Raw genomic sequence first — 27,313 nt, forward strand, 5'->3', positions numbered from 1 at the left:
CGATAATAACTGTCCTTTCACGTTAAGTGAATACAGCCTCATGATTTTTCCCAGTACTCAATGAACTCCCCTCCCCCAATTTCTAAATGGCATTTATAAGAATAAACCATATTATAAGAAGAGTTTATTAGTTTTTAATTAATTGTTGAGTCTTATTAAAGCTATAATCCTATTGCACCAAGATAACTCTGTATTTTCCTTCAAGCTTATTGTTAAGGGCATTTATTAAAAGGTATTTGTCTTGCTTTAGTTCTTAAAACTTGGCAATTATAAATATGCTGGTTTAAAATAACCAACAGAAGGTCTGTACAGAAATATTTAATTTTCAGCTACATGCCAAATTTAATAACAGTATGTTTAACATTTTCAGTTTTGTCAGTGGCAATTAAAAATTCTGTGAAATATCAACAAACAAATAATTTTTAGATTATTATTTGTTTATAATGAAATAAATCTAAATTTAAGGAATGTTAAAGTCTCTTTATGGATAATGTTGAAGTAGACGTATTAGACAGTATTTGAATATATATACGTATACGAAATAAAGTCAGAAAACATTTAACAAAGAAATAGATCGCAATCATCCAGGAATTCTTTGAAGCAACCTGTTATTAAAATTACCCCTTTTTTTGTTAAAAAAAAAAGAGATTGGTGAAAGAATCCAAGATATTTTCTAGTTCTTAAGTCGATAAATTAAAATGACAATGCCAAGGCAAAAAGACAAAAAAGACAAACAACAGGACCCATACATTTATAAAACAGATCATTTAGGAATTAAGGGACGACATCAAAAGTTCAATGAAGGATAAAAAACTTAATACACATAGTTTTTTTCACTGATCCCCACACCCCCTCTTAACTTAATTTTGGAAAAATTGATTAACCAATAGGGATACATGTAAAATCGATTTTAGATTAACAAAACTTGCAGCAATGTTGACCACCCCCCCACCAAACTATTTGAATTAATTTTTTTTATCCTACATCGATCTTTTGTCGTCCCTAAGTATGTCGGTCAATAAAATTTGAATTGGAAAAGATATCCTCAAGATTTAAATACAATTTACGAAACAATAATATATATTAGTGCTACTATGTATTAATGGTAAAAAAAATTTTGATCAGTTTTTTTATGAAACTAAAAGTTTTGCAACATACGTTATGACCTTATTTATGCTGATCTTGCTGTACCCTAATCTAAGCAGAAAATGAATGACAAATTCCTGAGCGATATAAAATTAATTTTCCCAATAATTAAGTTACTGATGTATAAGAAAAAAAGTAATAATATTTTGCTGACCTGTGTATTTCTTTGGTCTCACATGTAACGAGTTTTACCTGAGAACAACAGCTTGCAGATTTGACACCATCAATACATAGATTTATCGTCAATAATACATACAACATAGGCTAGTCAATTAACCATCCATATGCTGAATAAATATTTATAGAGATGTCACCTATAGTCAAATCTCCACCAAATATTCCATATCAGCCTTCAATCTGAACAAATTATCACTCGCCAACAAAGGCAATAATCCAAATTAATATCCTTTTTGACTGAACACTCTCGCATCATAAAGGTGAATGCTATTAAATGTTCATTATTTTATGATTGGTGAAATTGGCAGCTTAACTTTTTATGCCGATTCCGACCTTCTAAATCATCTAAACCAATCGTTGAATAGAAAATTAAATAAATAACTCTTTTGACCTCTTGAACAATTTTTACGATTTAAAAGCATGTTATAAAATATTATAAGATCAAAAAGTATAAATACGGAATAGCCAAGTATAATAGATTTAAACACTAAATTTCTGGGGCAAGCTCAATCGTCTGAGCAAAATAAAGATTAATATTCAGATACATTCTAAACAAACAAAGAATTATAGAATTTTTAATATATTGATTTCGGTAAAGTGATAACATATTTATAAACATTAGATAAAATTGCTCCAATTCCTTTGAAATAATTACAATACCGAATAATACAACCTCTTATATGGGCCTGAAACATAAGTTTTAGATTATGTAACTAGCGGGTGTCAAAAAAACAAAAAGTTTTACAGATTAAAAATTTGTTGCACCATAATATCGTCAAGTTTAATCTTCTATAAGAAACAAACTGCACAGCTTTTGTTCGGAGGTGTGTATCTTAGTAAAATCAAAATTTTGTCTAATTGATCTTTTCAAAATGTCTTCCAATAATCTTAAATTAAATTACACAAATAATCTAAAGATAAAATTTTAAACAATTCACAAACAATGACTAGGCTTGTTTTGAAAACATTTATCTTGTGTTTTGATGGTGTGTTTGATTTTGGTTGTAACCAGCTCTGCAACCTAAGATTTTAAACTGTACACCTGCCGTGATTGGTTATCTAAGGATCCAGTCTATCTGGGTAACAGATCATACTGGCATGCATGTATTGTATTCTCCATCTGAGAACACCGACAGAGTTAAGGCCACTGTAACCATGTATGTGTCAAACTTTACAAACATTGATGGGATCCAGTCTATCTGGGTAACAGAATTTTGATCTCCATCTGAGAACACCAACAGAGTTAAGCCAATTGTAACCATGTATTTGCTTTTTTTTCCCAAATTAAGTTTATATTCTGATTTCAAAAAACAATAATGCATGAATTGTGTTTAACAGTGAGAACACCAACAGATCGAGTTAATGCCAAACTTTACAAATATTTGTAAGTAAAATATGCCATTTGTCATGGCAGCAAAATAAATTAAACATTGTTTTTTTTTGCTATTTACAAAAATCATAACTTACCCAATAGGCTCTGCAACCAAGTAACACCAAAACATGTCTTTCATGTCGGTTTTGTTAAAATGTCACATTTTTCTATATCAAATATATCGTATCCACCAATCAATGAATAACAGTTTAAAATCATTAAACTCTACGCTTCAAAATCATTAAACAATTTGCTTCAAAATCAAAAATAATATATTGGATCATTTAAAAAAAACAAACTGTTCTAACAGTGGCAGGACACTATAATTAAGCCATAGTCCATCAGTGTTTAAAATCAAGAGGTCAATTAGCCGAGCACCTGCCAAAATACCACTCTTCCATTCAAGGAATTTTTACCCAATTGTCACCTATCACACAACAGGAGAATGTGTCTAACCTCTGACCTTTCATCATTTTATAAAGTACATATTAAAGGGGGTAGAGTTACATCCATGTGTGACCTTCAACAGTGGACGATTTGTTGACCAATCACTGTAAAGATTCAGCGATCAGACAGGTAAACAATTCATGAAAATAGTAATGAATAACTAATTATGATGTCTAAATAAAATTTACATAATTAAGTGAATGTTATTATTAAATAAAAGATGATTGACCTTTTGAACAATAAGAGTCATGAATATAATCAAACTGTGACCTCAACATTCTTATATCATATATATGCAAGCTGCTAACTCAGCAATTATGTTAAAATGCTGGTCTCAAATTCAGATAACATATCCAAATGCCAGGAACAACTCAAGCTAAACTCTTTACAAGTTTTAAATACAGTGTATTCGCAAAATACAAGGATTTTTTCAAAAAGATCTTAAAAGGTTAGAAAAAAGATGCAGTCCTTTGATTCTCAAAATACAACGCACTTTAAAAGGTTAAAAAAAAGACACAAACCTTTGATCTTACAATAAACATAATCTCTATAAAAAGCACCTGTATAAACCAATTACTAACATACATTTTCAAACTTTTTTTGTTTGTATGCATGACCAACATACATTAATGGTCCCATTTAGAAAACGATGCAGCGTAAAAAATCATTCAATATCAGAGTTACAATACATCACATGCAATAAACTGTACTATTAACAATCTTCAAAAATGTTAATCTGTTTAGCAATTGTCTTCTCAAAGTTAAACGGTCCTTTATAGTTAGAAATACTATCTTGCATCAAGAGGTGATTAGCGTTTTATTGCTAGCTGCACCTGAATTTAATTTCCAATTAATGCATTCTAGTCATTGCAATGTGTTGCAACATTTGTGCATTTGTAAATTCATAATGTCTCAAATTTTCATATATGAATGAGTAGTATATATCAAAAATAACATGAGATCTTTTAGGCTCAGTAAGTAAATAGTGATTAACAGCAGACGTCCACTTTAATTGGTTTTATAGGATTCTTTTGATACAATACTTGATTGCTTATCATTTAGCTAACTGAATTTTTAAACCTGTGTTATAATTCATTTAAAAAAAACTTGCATTTTCTCTAAGTTATTTCCAAATGACTTTTTACAAGAGTTATCTGGCCATTAACAGAACACCATCATGGCAACAATTAAAATTATCAAACTTGACAAAGAAAAACAAAATAATATATACAGCTTGTAGTTTTATGCAGAACAAATTTTTACTCCTTTTTTTTTCTTCAAATTTGTATAAAATATTAAATGAGATTTTTTTTTAATATCAATTAAGGGACCCAAAAGGTTCTTTACCTCAACTTATTTAAAATTTTCTGTTTTCAGAGAGTGCAATGAGACACACAGAAGTTTCTTTTTCCAAATATTCCCAAAATATCATACAAGATGTGATTTTTCAGATAGCACGTAATTATTAACACACAGATTTGCAGTTACAGTTTTTTAACTGTTGAAAAGTTGCACAAAATAAATAATGAAAAGTGATTTTTCTGAGACCAGTGAATTAAGAACGTAAAATTGTACAAGTCCCAAATACATGAAATAAGAGTTTCTTTTTCTCAACCAATACAACATTTAATAATCGGAGAGCGTTACACTGGGACTCACAAAATTTTAACTTTCCCAACCCCTGCATTGGCCATCTCTATCCTATCAATATCTTATACTTTTATACCTCCATCACACAAAACAAAATACAACAAAAATGGTCATTGTAAAAGTTAATCCATCTTAAACCAGAAATAAATTTTGTATATTTCAATATTTAAGATAGGATAGAGTGCTTAATCTTTAAGTCTTAAGCCATAAAGAAAATTTTGTGTATTGGCTGAGTATATTGTACACTTTGTGGTCAGACCAGATTAACAGTTAACTCTCCATAACTTCTTAAGGTTAATTCTTTTATTACACCTCTTATAACTTGTCTCTGATAACCAGCAGCACTGGCTATTAATACAAAGAACATGAAATAAGTCATGGCTATTGGCACATAATAAATGACCTAATCCTTAAATGTGCTTGTTAATAAAATGCATTTATTCGACATCCAATTTATAATTCTCTTTGAAGGGCATTTTTATGTCAGAAGTATGACCTATTCAAAGGGTACAAGAAAATAAAACATAGATCCCAACTGTGTCCATTTTGCATTCTTAAGATTCCAATCGATTTTTATGACCTTAAATTTCACAATTTTGACAATTCAATTTATAAATAATGTTTTCAAAGAAATTGCAGTCAGATGAGATTTTAAAGTCTGAATCAATTAATTGAAAGCGCAATTAAGAAAAGAAAACATTTAGAACAATAACCTTTTTGTCCAGTGCTACAAAAAAATGATGATAAAAGTCACATTGAGAAAACTGTGTACAAAATAAATCTTATGAGTTAACTGACCTGTTACCAAGAGTATTGTGACATAAATCTGTAGATAAAATCTCATATGAAACTTAAATGACCACAAACCACAATTTGATATACATATAAACTTACATATTCTATTTGACCTAACAAAAGACCAGGTTATCCATAGAGTCAAAATTAAATTTTTTGTATGCTTTGGTAATTTATTAAATAAATTAATTAACTTAATAAATATATGTTAAGTAAATAAATCTAACTGGCTTACAACTAATACAAGGGATGTACTGTGTAGATTGAAGAAGAAAAGAAATAATGCCCGTAGATTTCATCAAGGTCCATTAGATTAAATCGGAAAACTTTACATAAATATTTGAATTCTTATTTTCAACCTTTTAAAAATTCTAATTTACTGACATGTTTACCTTAAAATTGCCAAACTTAAAATGGACTTCTATTACAAGAAATTTAAGTTACTTCAATGTACTTGTTTAATTCTTTTACTTTCTACAACTTACCGAAATAATGATGTATGTTAAAATCTCTCAAAACTAAAGTCCAGAAAATACTTCAAGGCTCTTGAAAAACATATTCTAGTATATAACAAAAGTAACAGTTAGCTATCAGCATTTAAATCCACTTCACTTTTCTTTTACAAAATTTTATAAAACTCGTCCAAGTTTGACTATTCTTGGTTTACTAGGCAGCAAGGTTTGTTTCACAATAACTGGTAACCTAATAAATCAGTCTAAATAACTGGTAACCTAATAAATCAGTCTAAAATCCTGATCACTAATGGATCTAAATGACATCCAACACATCAACTAAATTCCACAAATATTCTACTGAACCTGCAGTCTAATTAAGACAGGTATACAGTTACTAATCTACCTGGTTTTAACCTGTCGTATTTACCTGTAGGCCAAACAGCTGTCTGTTTTGTGATTTGTTTGTTGTCTTTATAAGAAGTAGTTTTATTACTACATACAAAAACATTCCCTTCTCAAAATTTGTTGATATAACATAAGAGAAAATAGACCAATTCAGTAGATAAATCTAAAACATATAGTCCAGGTGTCTGGTGTGGACAGTCCCAGACATCACTTCCCCTCTAAGCAAAGTGATTACTTTACAAGGCAAACTCAATTCATATTCAGGGGTCACCACCCGACTACAGAACAGTAAGTTGAAGTAGAAACTTTTAACAGTTTCTATAGTAATTGAAATACATGTATTTATGGACCAGAAAAAACCAAGACACAGATTTATACGTACATGTATTTATGGACCAGAAAATACAAGACATATGTTAGGAACATGTATTGATGGACGAGAAAAGAAATGACATAGGTAACATTGGGTAAGGTACATGTATTGATGGACTAGAAAAGACAAGATCAAGGCTGAGGCTACAAAGAATCTGATTGCCTCACCTTGCAAAAATCTACCATTTTGTTTCCCCTATGAAATACCCCCAAAAAATGGGTTCAAGCACTCATATAAAGCTTATATATAGTTTGTTTAACAAACCAACATAACTATGTTTTTGTCATTAACTTCCAGAAGGGACATCAAATAAAAGTCCCTAAATTCAACAAAGACATTATTTTTTGAAGAGAGACATTTGTTCTTAAACTAAAAGGCATAATAATTACATTGTAAAAATTAAGCAAAATCATGGTGGTTAATTTTTTTGAAGAAAATTTCATGATTATACAAGAAAATATAACCATCAAATTTTGTGTAAGATGTTTCAAATATTTCATTGTCTAGAATAAAATGATGGATGCACAATTTCGCATGTACATATAGACCAATTTTTTGTCATTATTCATACATATTTGCATGTCTTCTTTGGTTTTAAGGTCATTAAGGGGAGACAATTATGACATGATTTTCTTTACAGGAAGTACACCACTAATTCATGGTCCCATTGCTTTCTATGTTAAATTCCTCCGTTTCAAGCAGGCACACCTCTTTTATTTTAAGTTCAAATAAAGTGGCAATCATTGCATTTCAAAGCAACACTTTATGGTGTCTTGTACTGAAAAAATCAACATACCTTACATTGCATATAAGAAAGAACTGGTTCCCGGAACTTCAGATGTACCAAAACAGGTACTTCAGATCTGACAAACAGACAAAATGTACCCTCTTTTTAAAATTTGGTGCAGTTTTTTTACTATTCAAAATTAAAAGTCCAAAAGTGTTCTACAATGATCACCAGTCCTTCAGCTTTCATTTGATACCAAAAATACCTAAATATTCTACATATTTTGAAAGTTACACTCATGCGTAGGAACTATTTTGTGTTAAATATGTACTACTTTCTGGTATGTGCTTTCTGGCCGGGCCTGAATTAGTGGTGTTACACCTATAACAGAACCAAACTTGCTATATTGACTTGAGCATTACTTTATTTCATTCTATGATCTATTTCAAGCAATAAAAAACATATAAAGCCTTAGTCCAAATACTATTTTATTAATTTAAAGCTCAAATTGGACTGGTAGTAACATATGGGTTATTCAAAGAAAACTGCATATGTATATTACCATTGGCCAATATATTTTTTTTATTCTCAATATCATTGTTTTATTTATTAATTTCTATTAGGAAAGCTATGTGCTTACTAATAGTCATATTTTTATCAGAGGTTCTTCATTAAATAACAATACATTAGTCCAAACTTAAGACATAAATGAGAAATTATCCCCCCTTTTTTCTTGAAATTGAAAAAAGGCTTTTTTTTTGCATGAATTATAATTCTGTGGTAAAACATAGATTAATAAGAGCAATTTATATATCCCTCAGCTAGATAACTTGCTAAACTGGTCCAAAATTGCATGTACAGTGAGATTTAAGAATTCTTATATGAGTATATACCATTTGCCTAGATTGTAAAAGGCTACCATAAGAAAAACAAAAAAACTTGAAAAATCATGAGATTATTTTGACTAAGAGCTATTTTGTTCCATAAACAAGTCATAAAATACATGTTTTATTGATTTGAATCAGAAAAAATGCAAAAATGAGAACTTGGAGTCAAGTCTTAACTGCATGCATGTTGTATGACCATAAAAGGCTAACATATTTGAGTATGCCAATTTAAGAGCTTAAATTTCCCATAAGCAGGACGGTTGACCCAAAAAAGATGATTAGACATGATTACTAACATCCTATTTGACTTATTTTCATTGGAATAGGTACAACTTCTAAAAATTGGATTTCTGGTGATTCTCTGTAATAGGAAGTACACCACTAATTCATGGTCCCATTGCTTTCTATGTTAAATTCCTCCGTTTCAAGCAGGCACACCTCTTTTATTTTAAGTTCAAATAAAGTGGCAATCATTGCATTTCAAAGCAACACTTTATGGTGTCTTGTACTGAAAAAATCAACATACCTTACATTGCATATAAGAAAGAACTGGTTCCCGGAACTTCAGATGTACCAAAACAGGTACTTCAGATCTGACAAACAGACAAAATGTACCCTCTTTTAAAAATTTGGTGCAGTTTTTTTACTATTCAAAATTAAAAGTCCAAAAGTGTTCTACAATGATCACCAGTCCTTCAGCTTTCATTTGATACCAAAAATACCTAAATATTCTACATATTTTGAAAGTTACACTCATGCGTAGGAACTATTTTGTGTTAAATATGTACTACTTTCTGGTATGTGCTTTCTGGCCGGGCCTGAATTAGTGGTGTTACACCTACATGATTCTTAACTTACATAGACTGAATATGATTCATAAAAACACACAAGTGATCTGGAACTTAGATTATATAAAGATTTATGTCTTAACTCAAAACTATTGCATTCATAAACAGTAATTTTAATAATTGTAATTCAAATCTATTATCTAGTCCTTTAAATATTTTTCGAAACATAACTATATATTACATTATGAATTATGAATTACGAAATATGAAACAAATATACAGTAGAACCTAAGAAATAAAAGCCCCAAAAAACAATCGATTATGCAATCTTTGAAACTCTGCTACTTATTTTTTTTTAAAAAACCCATTAAAATGATAACTATTTTTTATATTCAGTTTGCATATTGCAGAAATATCGAATATATTACATTATGAATTATGAAATATGAAATAAAATACAGTAAAACCTAAGAAATAATCAATAATCTCTTAAAATTGGTTACTTAATTCTTTAAAAAACAAAACATTTGAAAATAAATTTCAAAAGATAACATATATTTTCATTTTCTGTTTCCCTACCGCAGAAATATCAAATAAACAAATTTGTGGGTGAACTTTTAACATTTGATATTAGAGTAGTTATCTGAGCCGATAATCAGATTCTATACATAGATCATTTACAGACATGCAAGAACTTCTGTTACCGATTTTGTGGTATAAGTCACCAATATAAACCATCATTGTTTTTAATTTTCACACTCAAATTGCCAATCGGTTTTAATTTTAACAACAATTTGAGTTTACCCATTTTAATAAGCCCTTAAACCATGCGGTAAATTTAAACTGCTGTCAAAATTTGTCAAACATATAATTATTTACACCAAGGATGAATTTATTTAAATGAATTTATATCTAATTAAATTTTATAACTGGCTGGTTTACTATTCATTGGTTATTCATTGAGCCTGATAGGAGTAATTGGGATAGTGATCGTAGACATGTCATCTCTCTATATATGATATAGTTTTCCAATCGTCCAGATGTTTGGTCAGTGGTTGCTCATACCCGTAGCCAGGGGCGGATGAACCCCCTTTAAACCAAATAAGGACTGTTAAAGTCAATGTTCTGTCAAAATTGTGACTGTTAAAGTTGAGTTCATGAGTTCAAATAACACCCCCCCCCCCCCCTTTTGGGAATTCCTGACTACAGGCCTGTTGCCTATACCCATTGGTCTATTAACAACATAAGCCCTCCAAGAGTATTTCAGCCTTCACACATGAAGCCAGGGGTTTCAAGAAACCCCCCCCCCCCCCCCCCCCCCCCCACTGTTAAAGTTAACGTTCTGTTTATATTGTAACTGTTAAAGTTGAATATGATTTGCTTCTCGAGTCCATGTAACAGTACTAGCCCCTATAAAATTCCTGGCTATAGGCCTGGCCTTAATTCATCAATAAACACTTGAAAATATGATAAACATTTAATCTTAGTTTACCAAATAAAACATATAATTCAATTGTTTGTCACTGGCTATAGTCATATTTTGTTCTTTTGGTTCTTGTTATAGCAAAGAATATGTGGTTTTAATGGTTTAATAAAATTAACGGTACCAGTTTTCTTGCACCAGATGCCCATCTATAATACTAAAATTACGAGGTCCAATTTATCAGCCGTCATCACGTAAAAACGATGAATCAAAGAATTCAACTTTATATCTAACTAATATAGTACAATGCTGTTGATTAAAAATTACACCACTGCAGACCCCTTTGTTTCCCACATAATTAATATTGCCAATAATTAAGAAGTTCCGGGTCGAATCCGATACAGATACCAATAGTATATTCACCTGTTACCTATTACCTTATCTGTACGTTCCGCATGTGACAGGCGCACCACCAAACGCTGTATTTAGGATTTTGCTATATACACGGGTCGTAATCACAGGGTTGACACTACTAAATTCAATCATTGTCACAATTTGTTCCCGATTGTAGTATTTTTTCAGTATGACTTTCTAAGATGACAATACGAATAATATAATTCTTTTATATATAAAACTTTAATTATAACTCATTAAGGACAATGCTGTTGATTAAAAAATACTCCTTTCCAGGGACTTTTGTTTTCCAAATAAAATTAATAATACCAATAATTGATAAGTTCCAGGTCGACGGGTTCAAACAGAAAGATGTTGAAAGCAGAGAAAACTGTGCATCTTATAATCGGCATGACTTTATCAGATGACAATACCAATACTAAAATAAGGCTTACGCAAAGTTATATTCTTTAATTAAGCCAAAGACCTACGATATCACGGGTGTGTTCTAGTTTCGACAATACATGTCTCTTCAGTGATGCTTGTGGCCAAAATATTTGAAATCCAAAGCTAATATAAAAGATGAAGAGCTATAATCCAAAAGGTCCAAAAAGTATAGCCAAATCCGTGAAAGGAATCAGAGCTTTGCATGAGGGATACATTCCTTAATTGGTGTTTCATTGGTTGTCATGCTTAAGGGCCGTTTCTTAAGCTTCCAATACAGTATAGGTCTTGCTCATCATTGATGGCTGTATGGTAACCTATAGTTCCTTAGAACACCCATATTCTTAGGTCTCTGGTGGTTAGTTGTCTCATCTGCAGTCATATCTCAGACAATGATCTCTTTACAGTTACATTTGTATATACAAAATGTCTCAGGTCCCTAAGCTATATTGACGTTTTTCCCTTGTATTAAGTGTTTTTGCAACAGCGAGACATGCAAGGTCATATAAATAGTAATTATAACAAGACATCCTTTAAATTTAGTCAAACAAAGAGACATTACTGTCAAGGAACAAACAATTCTACAGGACACATCCTTTTCAATTGGTCAAACAAAGGGAAGCGACTGCCAAGGAACAAAAAACTTCTACAATCGGAACCAAGTGGTAATTCTTGTGGTTTATAAACATGACAGGATGTACAATTTGGACGTTTATGGTAATCAGTTAATGATTTCATGTTTTTCCTGTAAATAACGTGAACATCCGCCATTGATGTCAACAGAGGTAGTCTACAAAGAGATGCCACTCGTTACATTCCTGTGTGTAGGAAATGTCACTATTAAATACTTATCATTTAATCATTCAAAAATAAGTTTGTCACATTTATAATCAGCCAGGTTAATCCTGCAATTTAAACGTCCAAACTTCAAAATAAATTTGAAGTAAAACCCAAATAAAATATTTAACGAAATTCCATTGATCTATTAAGAAATTGTTTTGTCTCGAAACGTCTTAATCCTTGTTGAACTTTATTTGGTATCTATTTGTTTACATAGATTTGATTTTAAGTTCTATTTGTTCCATGGAATATTTGATATTTTCTGACCTGAAAAAATCTTTTTTGTTGTTGTTAAAAAACTTCTGGTCTCTGACGTAGACAATCCATATTAATGGTTTTTGAGGCCCCTCATGGGGGGTCCTAGTAATCACATAATCACCATTTTTTTGCCAATATAATCACATAATCATTAAATATTTGCTTATCTTTAGTAATCAAATAATCATAAACTAAAAATACAGTCCTAGGTAATCAAATAATCATGAAATATTTGGCTTAATAATCAAATAATCATTAAAAAAAACGGCCAAGTAATCACATAATCAAAAACCCCATGAGGGCCCTTGAACCACAAACTTGATGATTAGTCAACATGAGATCAGACTCTGGTTAGTTATAATATGTATGAGGTATGGGTTAAAGCTCATTGTTGAATGCCTAATGGTGACTTGAAGTTGCTTACTTCTACGTCATATGGTCTATGAGGTTAAGAGTTGTCTTCATACCACATTCTTATCTTTATGTTTCCTTACTTTGCATTTACATCAATCTCTTTTTATGTGTTATTTTTAAAAGTTTGAAAAAAATCATGGAGCCTTTATTTGACTCCTCTTACATGTATGTGTGTCTCTTACATTAAATATGTAACAAAAATTTCCAGAATTGTTACAGCATTGGCAAAACCATCAATACATTTCAAAACAACCATCCAAGAGCAACAACTCATCCAGTTCAAAAACACAAATCCCAATTTTGCACTGCTTTTGACCAAAAATCAAATCAATACTTACAGACCATGCTTAAATAAGTCTGGGCAACCTAGAAGCCAAAATCACAAAGTCAGACAATGTTACACATGAGCCACTTTAAGCTGCTGAAGCATAAAAATTGCATTCTGACTTTTTTTTCAAATCTAATATAAAGATGCAAAAATGAAATATCTTAAGAATTTGAAAGCTCACACAATTATCAGTACATTCTATCCTCATTTAAGAATCAATTGACAAATACTAGGTTAGCAGCTGACACGATATATTTGGTTAATAACATGTTGAGAATAACTCTCCCATATTTCATTCAGAAAGGATGATACCCATTATCATCTCGCTTGACAAAATAATTGTGAGGTCATTTTTCATAAGGTGTGAAATTTTGATAGTTTATTAAATACCTTTCATGGTGCATCAAAATTAATGAAACTTTTTGACACACAAACCACTTTTGGTTTGTTGTTCGAATTAATAACACTGGTATGCACTAAGGTCACACATTTGTTTGTCAAATAATAAAGGTATAAGAATAAATATATGAGATATTGGCTGGCAAGGTGTGAGATAGGTACTAATAACTTTGATACATATAGGGTAACATTAGAAAGGGATTATCTCGTGTTATTTACTGGATATCATATTTAACATATTTCATATAGATTGTTAAGGCAATTACTAAAGTATGGAATGAATGTGCTAAATGGACTTTAATACTACATGTAGATTTAATTTTGTTGGACAGATACTGTATCAGAATATACTTTTTATCATTTCAATTGACACTACATTTTTAGAAACTAATTACCACTGAAAAATAGGCAATGTGTACATAAATGAACACAGCCCTAAACATGTAATACTCATATAAATTTATATCAAAACATGTACATGTTCTACAAACTGAGAAATGGCAAAGACAGCTTGCCAATGAAATTCCTCAGGCTGGTTTAACATTGAACTTTTATTTGTTTAAAAATCATCCACACTGCTAAGAATATACATGTAGGTTTTACTACAAGACACCATGTGTCAGTCCATTCCACAAAGACAGTCCATAAGTTAGTATCTGCCCTAATGTTTGTGTCCCCTTTGTTATCAATGTGAATTTTTCACTGTCAGAATCAGTACAAATATAAAGTATTTAATTTTGATAAGATAATTTATGTCTAACCAGAGGTAATTTGTGCCCCTTACAACAACATGTGACAAAACAAAGGGACCAGGTCCTGACACACAGATCTTTTTGTCACCTTGGCCCTGTATCTGATTGGCCCAGGGCATTTGTTGATATTCACTACACCAATTTTTCACTTTAATCTGACAATAATTTTTCTGATGGTTATCAATTATGAAAAGATGGAATTCAAATAAATGATAGGGGGACTTGAAGACGTTATTTCTTCAGGTTAATTACAAGGTGTAAAATCACAAAGATACGTCATGTAAAACTTCTAAGCAAGTGTAACTCATACTGTACATTACTTTGGACATTATTTCGGGCGTATGACATTTGCGCCGATTTTTTTAATTTTCATTCTTTCATTTGCGCCGATTTTATATTTGCTCCTAATTGGATCTACAGGTAAGTTAATACTTACTGTATGTAAGTACTGTATGTGATTGTATTTTGTATTTTTTGTAATTTACCTCTTGGTACACATGTCAATGTGACGGAGTGTTTTTAAAATAAAAGCATATTGTATTGTATTGTACATGTACTATTATACCGTGCAGGTATATTGGTAAAATCTGTTTATAAACAAAGGTTTTAGTTAATTTTGATTCATATTGTTCTGAACTTTGCTGTAATTGATGGACATATTGCACACTGCAACGAGCCGAGGAGTCAATTTTTTTAACCATCGACGGCCATACACATAAGTACGTTAATAGCAAGACAAAGAAAAGATGGATTTCGTTATTGACAATTACAACAAATATAGAAGAGACGAAATCACAAGAAAGGAATATATTAGATATGTTGCATATAAATACTCAGCAAGAACAGATTTATGATTTTAATGTATTCCGTTTTTATGGATTTGAATGCTGTAAATAGATTTTCAATTCGTCATTTTAGTATAAACCAGAGTGCTTTTATCTAAAGTTTTTACTTCTTGATTTTAAAGTATGTGAATATAGTGTACAACTGGATGACAGAAGAGCTAGGTCTATAATGATAAATTAAAAATAACATGACTTGGATGGAGAGTTGTCTCATTTGCACTCATACCACATCTTCTTATATCTATTCACCTGTACTTAACCTGTAATTTACCTGTAAAAAATCGGCGCAAATGAAATGCAGATCGGCGCAAATGCAAAACGCCGATTATTTCAACTACTGTACAAAAAAGCACAAACATTAATGGCATGGATATAAATGTAAGATGCCCCATCACAGATCTGAAATTTGCTTGTTTTTTCGCATTGAAAAAAAGATAGATTTTCAGCAACTATATAAACCCATTTGTTTTTAAATACAGAATCCATTTCTAACATGTATAATTCTTACAATTAAGTTTTTAAAAAAAAATTAAAAAATTTCTACAAATTTGTTCTGTAACCTTTCGCTTTTTATAAAGAATGCATCTATAAGCAAAGAATATCTTCAGGTTCCTGCTACATAATATTTATGTATAGTAAAAAGGCCTATGTGACTTGCAATTTTTTTGCAATGTGGTCAATCCCAAAGATTTAATGGTCCATTACAGAAAAAGGTTGATCTTTGATCATAAAACTCATCTTTTAATCGCTAAATTTTCAGTATATCGACCATTAAATCTGATAAAAAAATCTCGATTAACAAATGTTATTCAATCAATTAATAATATTTAAAAAAATAACCCATTAATTTTTAGTGACATGAAAAGAAATGTAGAAGAACTAAAGTTTATCGAGGTTTAAAATCTGAAAAATTAACATTTATTCGTCCATCAAAATATTAAATACATTAGTGTCCATTTGTCTGCTTTTTATGTTTAATTTTTCTGGGTAATAAAAATATTTTAAATAAATCTAAAATAATATAATTTCAACTTTTCTAAAAGTTTAAAGCCGGAAAATTAGAAATTAAAAACTTAAAGGTAATTTTTACAACATATAGAAACTCAAAGGAAAACATTTACTATTTTATCAGTTGGAAATAAATGTCATTTGTTAAGAACTTTAAAGTTTCATTTAAATTAGCCTAACGATAAACTTTAGTCGTATTATGTAAACAGGTTTTGTTGAACTTTCAATCACACGTAGGAAGAAAATATATTTGTGGTTTTTGTCATGATAGTTGTATTTTGAGTTTTTAGATCACTCATATGTCTGGGAATGCAGCCTGTGTTATAAAGATTCTATAAACTAATGTATTTTCAAAGATAAGCTCGTTTGAGTTTAATTTATAACGGGAAGATATACTTTAGCTGTTTATAATATAGTCCCTGTTTCAATACATTCTCTGAAATAGGTCCATAAAATGAAGTAGGACAATGTCGATCAGTTGAAAAGGTCTAAACACTTAAAGGGGAAGATATACATGTACTTCTGTTTAGTCTCCATTGTGATACATTTTCAGAAATATGTCCATAAAACTTAGTGCAATGTCAACCAGTTGAAAAGGTCTTAACACTTAATACAGCTTATTACGATTATTTACTATCTTTGTATTCATTAGTCGAACCTGACAACACCATGACAAACAAGAATGTGTCCATAGTACACGGATGCCCCACTCCCACTATCATTTTCTATGTTCAGTGGACCGTGAAATTGGGGTCAAAACTTTAATTTGGAATTAAAATTAGAAAGATCATATCATAGGGAACATGTGTACTAAGTTTCAAGTTGATGTAACTTTAACTTCATCAAAAACTACCTTGACCAAAAACTTTAACCTGAACTTTGCACTATCATTTTCTATGTTCAGTGGACCATAAAATTGGGGTCAAAACTATAATTTGGCATTAAAATTAGAAAGATCATATCATGGGGAACATGTGTATTAAGTTTCAAGTTGATTGGACTTCAGCTTCATCAAAAACTACCTCGACTAAAAAATTTAACCGGACGGACGGACGGACGAACGGAGGCACAGATCAGAAAACATAATGCCCCTCTACTATCGTAGGTGGGGCATAAAAAAGAAAAGGCCAAAAGTCAAACAACAATATACAAAATTCAACGATTTAGAAATTTCTAAGTTTAGAATATCTATGGACTACCACAAAGATCCTATATTTCAGTTAACAGCCTTTTGTCATAGTATGTTTATACTGAGTAACACACAGCATGGTATAAAAGAGGGGCGAAAGATACCAGAGGGACAGTCAACATTAATAAGCTCAACTTGAGTAATCAGTATGTCAAATTTAACACCTCTCTGTTTAACAATTAAATAAATTCCTCCATAGCAGAATAGATTAACACAATTGGAATATAAAATCCTCTAAAGTCAATGTTGTCCATTATGACAGATTTAGACCTTGTAACATTGAAATGAAGGTACAAATGTATACATAGTATAGCCATGACCTTGAGTCAATATTTTCCTAGGTCTCACTTTGAAGAAAACCTGATTTATTATCTAAGGATTACTGGTCTGGTATTTTTCGAATCACCACAATAAAATTTTGTTATTTTTTGTTATTTTTTTTTAATTCCATTTCAGGTCAGTATGACATTAAAAATGATATACATTTTTTAATATTTTTCTTGTACTAAAGACATAAAATCTATATTTTATAAAGAAAAAAAAAGTCAAAATTTACTAATGTCTGTATAATTTAAAATTTTGTAATTATGCTTAAGGACGTAAACATACTTTTTTTGAACCAAAAACAAACAACAGAAACACTTGTTGTAAATGTAATTTAATGAACCAATTTTCTTAAAATATTGCTTGGTGGTTGTAGGTATAAGAAATATGGATGTGCCAATATAATTCAGTGTATTGCAATGAAATTAGCTAGGAATCTTATAACTTAAAGGAACCACCTTATGGAGGTAGAAATATGCACATTTTTGTACATTTGACCTGAAAATACAAATAAATAAAATCCTTCTCCACCTGTCAAAATATTTATCTTAAATAATAAATAATATAAAATTTTATTTCCTACCTATTTATATTTCTGTGTTTATTTCAACCTGTTAAATCCTTGATCATAAAAGTTAGAAATCGTCATCAAATATTTAATTCCAATCCATACAACACACATTCAAACAGTTGACATAAGAATTTCTACAATACATCTTACACAAATGACTTAATACAGGTAAAAATGTCTTGAAGATACCTGTTGTAACAACAAATCTGATTGGTCACTTTAAAAGACAGAAAGTAATTACCTAGCTTGTTACATCATGATTGTGGTTTAAGGTTAGATAGGTACAAATCAGGTGAAAGTCAATAAAACAGGAAGAACTTATTACTTAATTACCCTGTAATTATCTACTAGAAATTACAAAGATTATTATCTATAGGTCGAATATATGAATGAAGTGAAGAGTCTTTTTCTCTCCTATTCCCATATCATAGTCCAAAAGTGGTAAAAGAATTAACATTGTGCTCTCTAATCTTGGTTTATTTCAATGACAGAAACCCAATGCTAATTGCTGTTTCAAGTAATCGTTCCATTTAAGTTGAAAAACTTATCCAAAAGTGGTAAAAGAATTAACATTGTGCTCTCTAATCTTGGTTTATTTCAATGACAGAAACCCAATGCTAATTGCTGTTTCAAGTAATCGTTGCATTTAAGTTGAAATACTTGTCCAAAAGGTGTAAAAGAATTAACATTGCGCTCTCTAATCTTGGTTTATTTCAATGACAGAAACTCAATGCTAATTGCTGTTTCAAGAAATCATTGCATTGAAATTGTTTTTCTTTTCTTTTTTCTGTTTTTGAGATCATGGTATCATAACAAATTGTTTTTTGAACAATCTTTTCAGACAACTCTCGTATCGAAACGAATGTGATTTTGTTTTAAGTAGCTGTGACCTACATTTATGCTTTAGATATTACCAAAGCCTAGTTTACAATACAAACCAAGGAAATGCAAAAATACTTCTAAAATTATGTGCCATTATAAAATTATCTTTATCAATCATATATGCCAACAAATGAAAACTATTTATTTATTCATAGTTCGTTTATAAATTAAGCATGAAAAGCCTTTTTAAATCCATCTACTTAGAACCTTTTAAGGGGAAATAACCCTTGTAAATAGAAGATAAGTTATCCCATCAAAAGATAGTAAATGTACTGAGCTGATTGTAAATAGACATTCTAGTAACAAAATGTATCCTCAAATGAACTTCATATGCACACATAATGAATTAGTTCCCGATTCTGAAAGGCCTAAGCCTTTTTCAACATTAAACGATAAACTCATCAAACAAACCCCGTCTCCAGACTGTCCGTACAATATTTTACATTCAGATTAGGTTAACAAAGTCTTCTTGAGCCTTTCAATCTTTTTCTGTTATTTTAGTTTTAACATAGGCATACTCTATTTACTAGAATGTCCAAGTACTACCCGGTAGAAAGCAATTGTACATCAATTAAAAGTTCGGTAAACATTATTATCAAAAGTAGACCTCAGAAATCAAACTCAAGATTTGTATTTTTTTTAACTGTGTTGACACATTAGATCAAGGTTCTATTCATACAAAATAGAAAGTTGAAATTTTACCAAACAAGGACAAAACATCTTTTAATTATATATTTGGAGAGGGTTACATTTTTAATTGGATAAAACAGTATAATATCAAAGTAATAAAAAATTGTATCAATTGTATTTACTTTGTTAGAATAAATATTTTATGAAGTTTTGAGATTGGAATTTTACCATTGTTCACAATGAAACGAAACCAAATTGTATCTCTCTTCAATATAACTTTTTTTTTTGAGGAGATCTTTAAAAATATAGACTATATATGTCAGCAAAATAATTCACATTACATAGAAGTATTTGCAGAATGTTTTCAGACAAGTTTTATATTTGGAAAATTTCAATTTTTACTTGCATTTCAATGTATAAATCATTGACTAGCTTTTTTCAGTGCATCAATTGCATATATTTCATGTCTTTATGCTGTTATCTTCAGGCACTATGGCTTCCTGGAACAAGCATACTGGAACAATACCAATCAATCAGGTGTTTTCAGACAATACAGTATAAACTTCATAGGTCTTTAACCAGATCTATACATGTACTTCCAGTACAGGTTGAACCAAAACTTGAAAATTAGCAGCCTTCCTGCTTCTCCAAAGAGAACACAGCATTTAGGAGTAAGAGTAAAGACTGGTCTGTTGGAAATCAGAAAGAAGTGCCCCTGTAGGGTGAAATGTCTTTCTGTGTACTGTTACCTTGTGAACTAGCACAGTTAAAATTCGTGTCAGTATATCCTTCGAGTACATCTTAGAAAGGTTCATATTAATATTGTATCCACATTGCAGGTTTTTAAGAGGATGCCTGAGACTATGAGGATTGTTTAATCAATTACATACCTCCAAAAATAGTATGGAATGTCTTCTAATTTATATGATATTTCAAGTCAAAGACTTTAGTCCATGCAAACTTAAAACTGCATCTTGATAGTTGCTGACATCAGCAGAAAACATGTTTTACAGTTGCAAACTTTCAAACTGTCCTGCCCTAATGCATGGGTATAAAACTTCAATTGAAGAACATAATACAGAAATACCTATAAAATATTTATGCTTTTTTATTTCAGATGCATAATTGTTGGTTGCTTTTAGTAAAGATAATTCTAGAGCAAGATAAATACTCTTTGAACAAAATGAGAAAATTAGACAAATTATATCAATTTGAAGCCTTTAAAATGATATGAAAATTGTTTGTTGTTTTCATGCATTTATCGTTTAAAATACCGGTATAGTCTATAAAAAATGTATGCTATTGTCCCCCTTTCATTAGATATTCACCGACTATACAAAAATTGTTGATCTTTGCAGTGGACAGATTGGTAGACACATTGACAGAATCAGTGGCAGATCCAGGGGGTAGGGGGATTTCTGGGGGTTGGCACATATAGTTGGAACCCCCCTTTATCCTGGGTTGGGAACACTCCCTCCACCCCTAAAAAATGGCTGTATCTGCCCCTGAGAATCAAAACATTCAACAATGGGAGTAAAACAGAAGGCTTTCCAAATATTCTTTTGAGGGTGATTAAAACAAATATCAACAAATAAGTATGTTAGACTCTGTTAATTTATGCTGTATGTTAATTGATGTCTATATTTATGCCCCTATATGCTATAAAAGACATATTTGGCTAAATATGGTTCCATAAATCATTTGTCTGTTTTTATTTTTGTTTGTTTTTTTCCCTCACAATTGACAAATGTCATATGATAGCTATTTTTAGTAAGGCAACATGAGAGACTCTTGTAAGTATCCAAAGAAGAAAATGGTTAAGCATTTTGAATTTTGTTTGGTCAACTGTACTACATTTTACAAGTAATTTACATGATGATTTTAGATTAAATTATTGATGTTTGGAATCCAAATTCAAATCCTTAAGCAATAAAGTATAAGTTTTGTACTAGTAACTGTCACACTGCCTTTTTCTATTCATTTAATTTATATCAGTTGAATATTTTTAATAATTAAAGACAATGCCAAAATATTATTTAAGCTCCAAATGATCTATTGAATATTTTTAATAATTTAAAAACACAATGCAAAAATATCTAACGCTTTATCATGCATGACAACACAGTTTAGTTTTGAAGTCCACATTTTGTAATCAATATAATGACTGCTTTTCAAATATAATCAGGGGCGGATGCAGGAATTTTCGAAAGGGGGGGTGCTAACCCAGGGCACCCAGGGCAAAGGGGGGTGCAAAACATATGTCCCGATACAAATGCATTGATCGGCAAAAATAAAGAGGGGGTGCGCACCCCCGGAACCCCCCTCTGGATCCGCCACTGATAATGTCTACCAAAGTTAAATTAATTTCTAAATCAAAAGTTCTGCACCTTCCCATGCAACATTTTCCCTTTAACCATTATGGTATAAAAAAAAACTTAAATTTCCTCCTTATAGACAACCATAAACCTGAGGAACCTGCCTCCCACTGCATATAGATTTTTTTCTAGTTATTTGTTTTTTGATTTGCTTGAAATATTTGCCACTTAATGTTAAGCAGACCAGAATCACAAATCTAAATAGTTTTTATACTTTTTTAAGTAACCTCCCTTACAGTTGGGTACCTAAGCTCACAGAAGTGGTATAAAAATGTCAACATTTTTAATATACTTATTTCAATCTTCTACAGCAGCAAAACGAGTAAAACTCAATCAAACATTATACTCACATCTCATCTTCTGGTTTTGACTCATCATTAGAGTTAAAATTAGCTTCCTTGCTTTTAATCTGTGAAGCATTATTTCCCATAGTTTAAAAATTCATAACATCACATATTACTTTTACTCAGGAGTTGAAGTGAATTATCCTTGATAGCAAATTTGAATTCATTTTTTTATAATATCTACGAAATATTGAAAATTTCCCTCAAAATAACGTAAATAGTTTTGTCAGCCATTATTCTGTCGAAACAAAAGAGGTCCAGTCAAGTGTGATCCACATAATAATTTTACCATAATAATACCCGGGACGAACGTAATCATATCTAAGGTACAAACAGGTTATGTTCATTGTCGTTGATAGACTTGGAAATGTATATCCTATTGTCTTTTGAAATCAAACAATATAAGTATTTCAAATTGTTAAGTACTGTATGACCTAACGAATACTTTAATTCAATAATTGAAAGAGAACACTGTAATACGAAGTTTACATACCTGATAATCTAAAAGTTAAATCCAACTTTTCTTATAAAACTGTAGATTAAAAGCAAGATAGGGTACTAATTTTGATGCAAAGGACAATTAATAATTTTAATGACTGAATTTCATAATAAAAAGGCCCATCCTTAACTTTGTAAAACTAGAGGCTCTAAAGAGCCTGTGTCGCTCACCTTGGTCTATGTGACTATTAAACAAAGGAAGCAGATGGATTCATGACAAAATTGTATTTTGGTGATGGTGATGTGTTTGTACTTCTTACTTATGAACTTGGCCCAGTAGTTTCAGTGGAAAATGTTAGTAAAAATTTACAAATTTTATAAAAATTGTTGAAAATTGACTATAAAGGACAATAACTCCTTAGGGGGTCAATTGACCATTTCAATCATATTGACTTATTTGTAAATCTTACTTTGCTGAACATTATTGCTGTTTACAGTTTATCTCTATCTATAATAATATTCAAGACAATAACCAAAAACAGCAAAATTTCCTTAAAATTACCAATTCAGGGGCAGCAACCCAACAACGGGTTGTCCGATTCATCTGAAAATTTCGGGGCAGATAGATCTTGACCTGATAAACAATTTTACCTCATGTCAGATTTGCTCTAAATGCTTTGGTTTTTAAGTTATAAGCCAAAAACTGCATTTTACCCCTATGTTCTATTTTTAGCCGTAGCAGCCATCTTGGTTGGTTGGCCGGGTCACCTGATACATTTTTTAAACTAGATACCCCAAAGATAATTGTGACCAAGTTTGGATAAATTTGGCCCAGTAGTTTCAGAGGAGAAGATTTTTGTAAAAGATTACTAAGATTTACGAAAAATGGTTAAAAATTGACTATAAAGGGCAATAACTCCTATATGGGTCAACTGACCATTTCGGTCATGTTGACTTATTTGTAAATCTTACTTTGCTGAACATTATTGCTGTTTACAGTTTATTTCTATCTATAATAGTTTTCAAGATAATAACCAAAAACAGTAAAATTTCCTTAAAATTACCAATTCAGGGGCAGGAACCCAACAACAAGTTATCCGATTCATCTGAAAATTTCAGGGCAGATAGATCTTGACCTGATAAACAATTTTACCCCATGTCAAATTTCCTCTAAATGCTTTGGTTTTTGAGTTATAAGCCAAAAACTGCATTTTACCCCTATGTTCTATTTTTAGCCATGGTGGCCATTTTGGTTGGTTGGCCGGGTCACCGGACACATTTTTTAAACTAGATACCCCAATGATGATTGTGGCCAAGTTTGGTTTAATTTGGCCCAGTAGTTTTAGAGGAGAAGATTTTTGTAAAAGTTAACGCAGGACGACGATGGACGACGACGACGGTTGACGGACGCCGGATGCCAAGTGATGGGAAAAGCTCACTTGGCCCTTCGGGCCCGGTGAGCTAAAAAGAGAGAACAGTTTGTTTAGATTATATAAGTAAATGCATGGTTTTAATTCTAATATAATCTGAGCGCTACTCCAATTTACTAGAAATAATAAATTAATGAAAAATGTGACCATCTTTAAGTAGTTTTCAACCTTGGGTTTCATAATACATTTTTACTTCTACTGACTTAGACATCCTTAAACTCAAAGGCTTACAATTTTGATATTTTTTTTTTGTATCAATGCAAGTTATTTTCTGTATAAACTTATTGAAAAATACAACTCAAGTGTAGAGAATTAAGTTTTATTGGTAAATGGTAAATTCAAGGTCAATCTTCATTTCAGGTTGGTCTTTTTTCCATACCAAATAATTTTTCTAAAATCAGGGTTGACCATAAAATAGTAATATTCTGCTCTCTCTTTCACCTTTTACAAATTCCATCTTAAATTTCAACCTTAAATTCTTTCAGTTTATTCAATTTTTTCACCCTTTCGCCCGCTTCCTCTAGTTAAGCAAGCTACCATTTATCTCTTTTACTAGATAGCAACTTAGCTGTCAAAACTATTCAACTGGTTAGTTAACCAATTCATTGCTAACAAAAGGTAAAGAATGAAAAAAACTATTATGTCCAAAGTTAATGAAATTCCTGTCATATTTTAATCACAGCTTTTTAACTCTTTAACAATACCAATTAAATTCCTTTATGATTTATTGTTGCATGAAAAGTCTTCACAATACGACTAAAAATAGAAATAGCGAATTGTCTCGCCAAGATCCAAGGTCACTAGATAACTCTGTGGTAACTAAAAACAAAATACAACATGTCATGTAAAAAAAAATTTGAAAAAATGTAAAAAAATAAGTGACATATAACAATGCACTTTTGATCCTAATTAGGTGTTTTCCTGAACAAAAGATGCCAAATTGAGGTTTACACATGCCAAGATGACTTTGCATTTATTTTGTTTTCTTTAGAGTAAATAACGTTTTTCTTTTAACTTTAAAGTACAATATTGTTTTGACCGTTTAAAATGAGATGTGAAGAATTCCGGTACTATCAAATTGTAAATAGATAAATACAAATTACGTTCTGGGTCAAAGGCATCAAGTGTTTTCCATTAGCTTTGAGAAATCATAGATTTAAACCTATTAAATTTTGTATGAATTAAACGAAATCTATTTCTTACTGGTTTGAGTATAAAATTCAGTGATAAATACTGATGGATAGTTATATTACAAGTATGTGTGAAAACGAATTTTTTTAAAGGATTTTCACGCACTTTTAAATACTTAAGTGTTAGCCTAAAGATCTTGTTTATCAACTTCTGATCACTTATAGTAAACCTAGCTATTGTTATACATTGGAAGATCCTTTTTTGGTTAATTTTTACCTCCCCCTTTTTTTCTTTTGGGTTCTCCAAATCTCTCTCAAGCATACATTGGCGGATCCAGGGGGGGGGGGGGGGGGCCGAGAGTTGCAACCCCCCTTTCTTTGGACGATCAATGCATTTGAATGGGAGCATATAGTTGGAACCCCCCTCCGCCTTTTTAAAATGGCTGGATCCGCCCCTGATGCATTACATCGGGGATGTACAATTTTATAAAACAGCATGTTTACCTCTATTTAACTTAGAAGTCTAAATCTAGGTTGTTGACATTATTAAACTTAATTGGTCCAATTAAGTCATCAGATGTGACTATCAAAGTTATTGCATCAAAAACAGTGTCAAAGAAATAACTACTCTCTCAGTGATTGAAAAATTACTGTCCAAGTCTTTCCAAGTTAAAAAGATATGCATGAGATTCTATTCAAACCTTGAACTTGCTGACAATTAAAGATTTTGATCAAAGTGACTCTAATTGTCACTACATGTATAAAAAAATCCATCCAAAATCTTTGACCAAAACATCTTGTGCAAGAAAGCTTTAATATTGACACCACAGCCCTTAACTTAAGTCTGGCCTACCCATCTACTGACAGATATTATCAGAGCTATACATAATTAAACAAAGTGCACCAAAGTAACTTAATACACAGACAATTATCAACACTATTGAATATCATTATCACTTTGAAGCTATAAATGAACTATTTGATTTTTTTTAACTACTATAAATAATCTATTTGAATTTTTTACCAACTATTGAATTAACGGAAGTTCAAACACATATATGAAGTTAAACAATATTACTTCTTCTATTCATAGGTATTGACACAAACAGTTGTGACAAACGGTTACTTTTCAGGCTTATTAGGCGAGTTTCCTGCAGGACAAACCTCAAAATTATATAGATATTGTATGATAATTATCTGGTATATAGGGTGGTCTCTCTGTGATTTAAGTTTCTTTGAACTCTATAATTATAAGACATAGATAATGTGTAAGCCTAATCATACAGTTAACATGTGTCTACTGGCAAAAATGTGAATCTTTTGTTTATGTTTATGTTTTTTAAAAGTGCAGAAAATATTCATACGTATTGACACAAAAAATTGTGACAATCGGTAATTTTTCAGGCTTATTAGACAAGTTTCCTGCAGGACAAACCAAAAAATATATAGATATTGTATGATAACTATCTAAGTATATAGGGTGGTCTCTATGATTTAAGTTTCTTTGAACTCTATAATTACTAGACATAGATAATATTTTTAGCCTAATCATAGGGTTAACACTGTCTACTGGCAAAATGTGCATCTCAGGTTTTTGTTTATTTGTTTATAAAAGTGCAGAAAATATTATCATAAGATATATTAATATTTGTACTTTGTCTGCGGTGATAAAAA

The 27,313-nt window shown here is 30.8% G+C and overlaps 1 protein-coding gene across 10 annotated transcripts in view; it reads right to left on the reverse strand.

The window, feature by feature from the left end:
• Positions 1 to 27,313, reverse strand: part of LOC139486373 (protein Shroom3-like) — a 116,107-nt gene that overhangs the window by 48,357 nt on the left and 40,437 nt on the right. The window contains exon 1 of one of the 10 annotated variants that reach the window (XM_071271246.1): positions 22,648 to 22,752. The exons of 7 other annotated variants lie outside the window; for them this stretch is intronic. In XM_071271246.1, the coding sequence (XP_071127347.1) occupies positions 22,648 to 22,727 (80 nt within the window). In that variant the 5' untranslated portion in view covers positions 22,728 to 22,752. Of the gene's footprint in view, positions 1 to 1,300; positions 1,423 to 22,647; positions 22,753 to 27,313 lie in introns of those variants that run through there. 2 more of the 10 variants (XM_071271245.1, XM_071271249.1) reach the window with 2 other exon arrangements.

Source organism: Mytilus edulis, chromosome 8 (assembly GCF_963676685.1).
Source record: "Mytilus edulis chromosome 8, xbMytEdul2.2, whole genome shotgun sequence".
In the NCBI taxonomy this organism is placed as follows: Eukaryota; Metazoa; Mollusca; class Bivalvia; order Mytilida; family Mytilidae; genus Mytilus; species Mytilus edulis.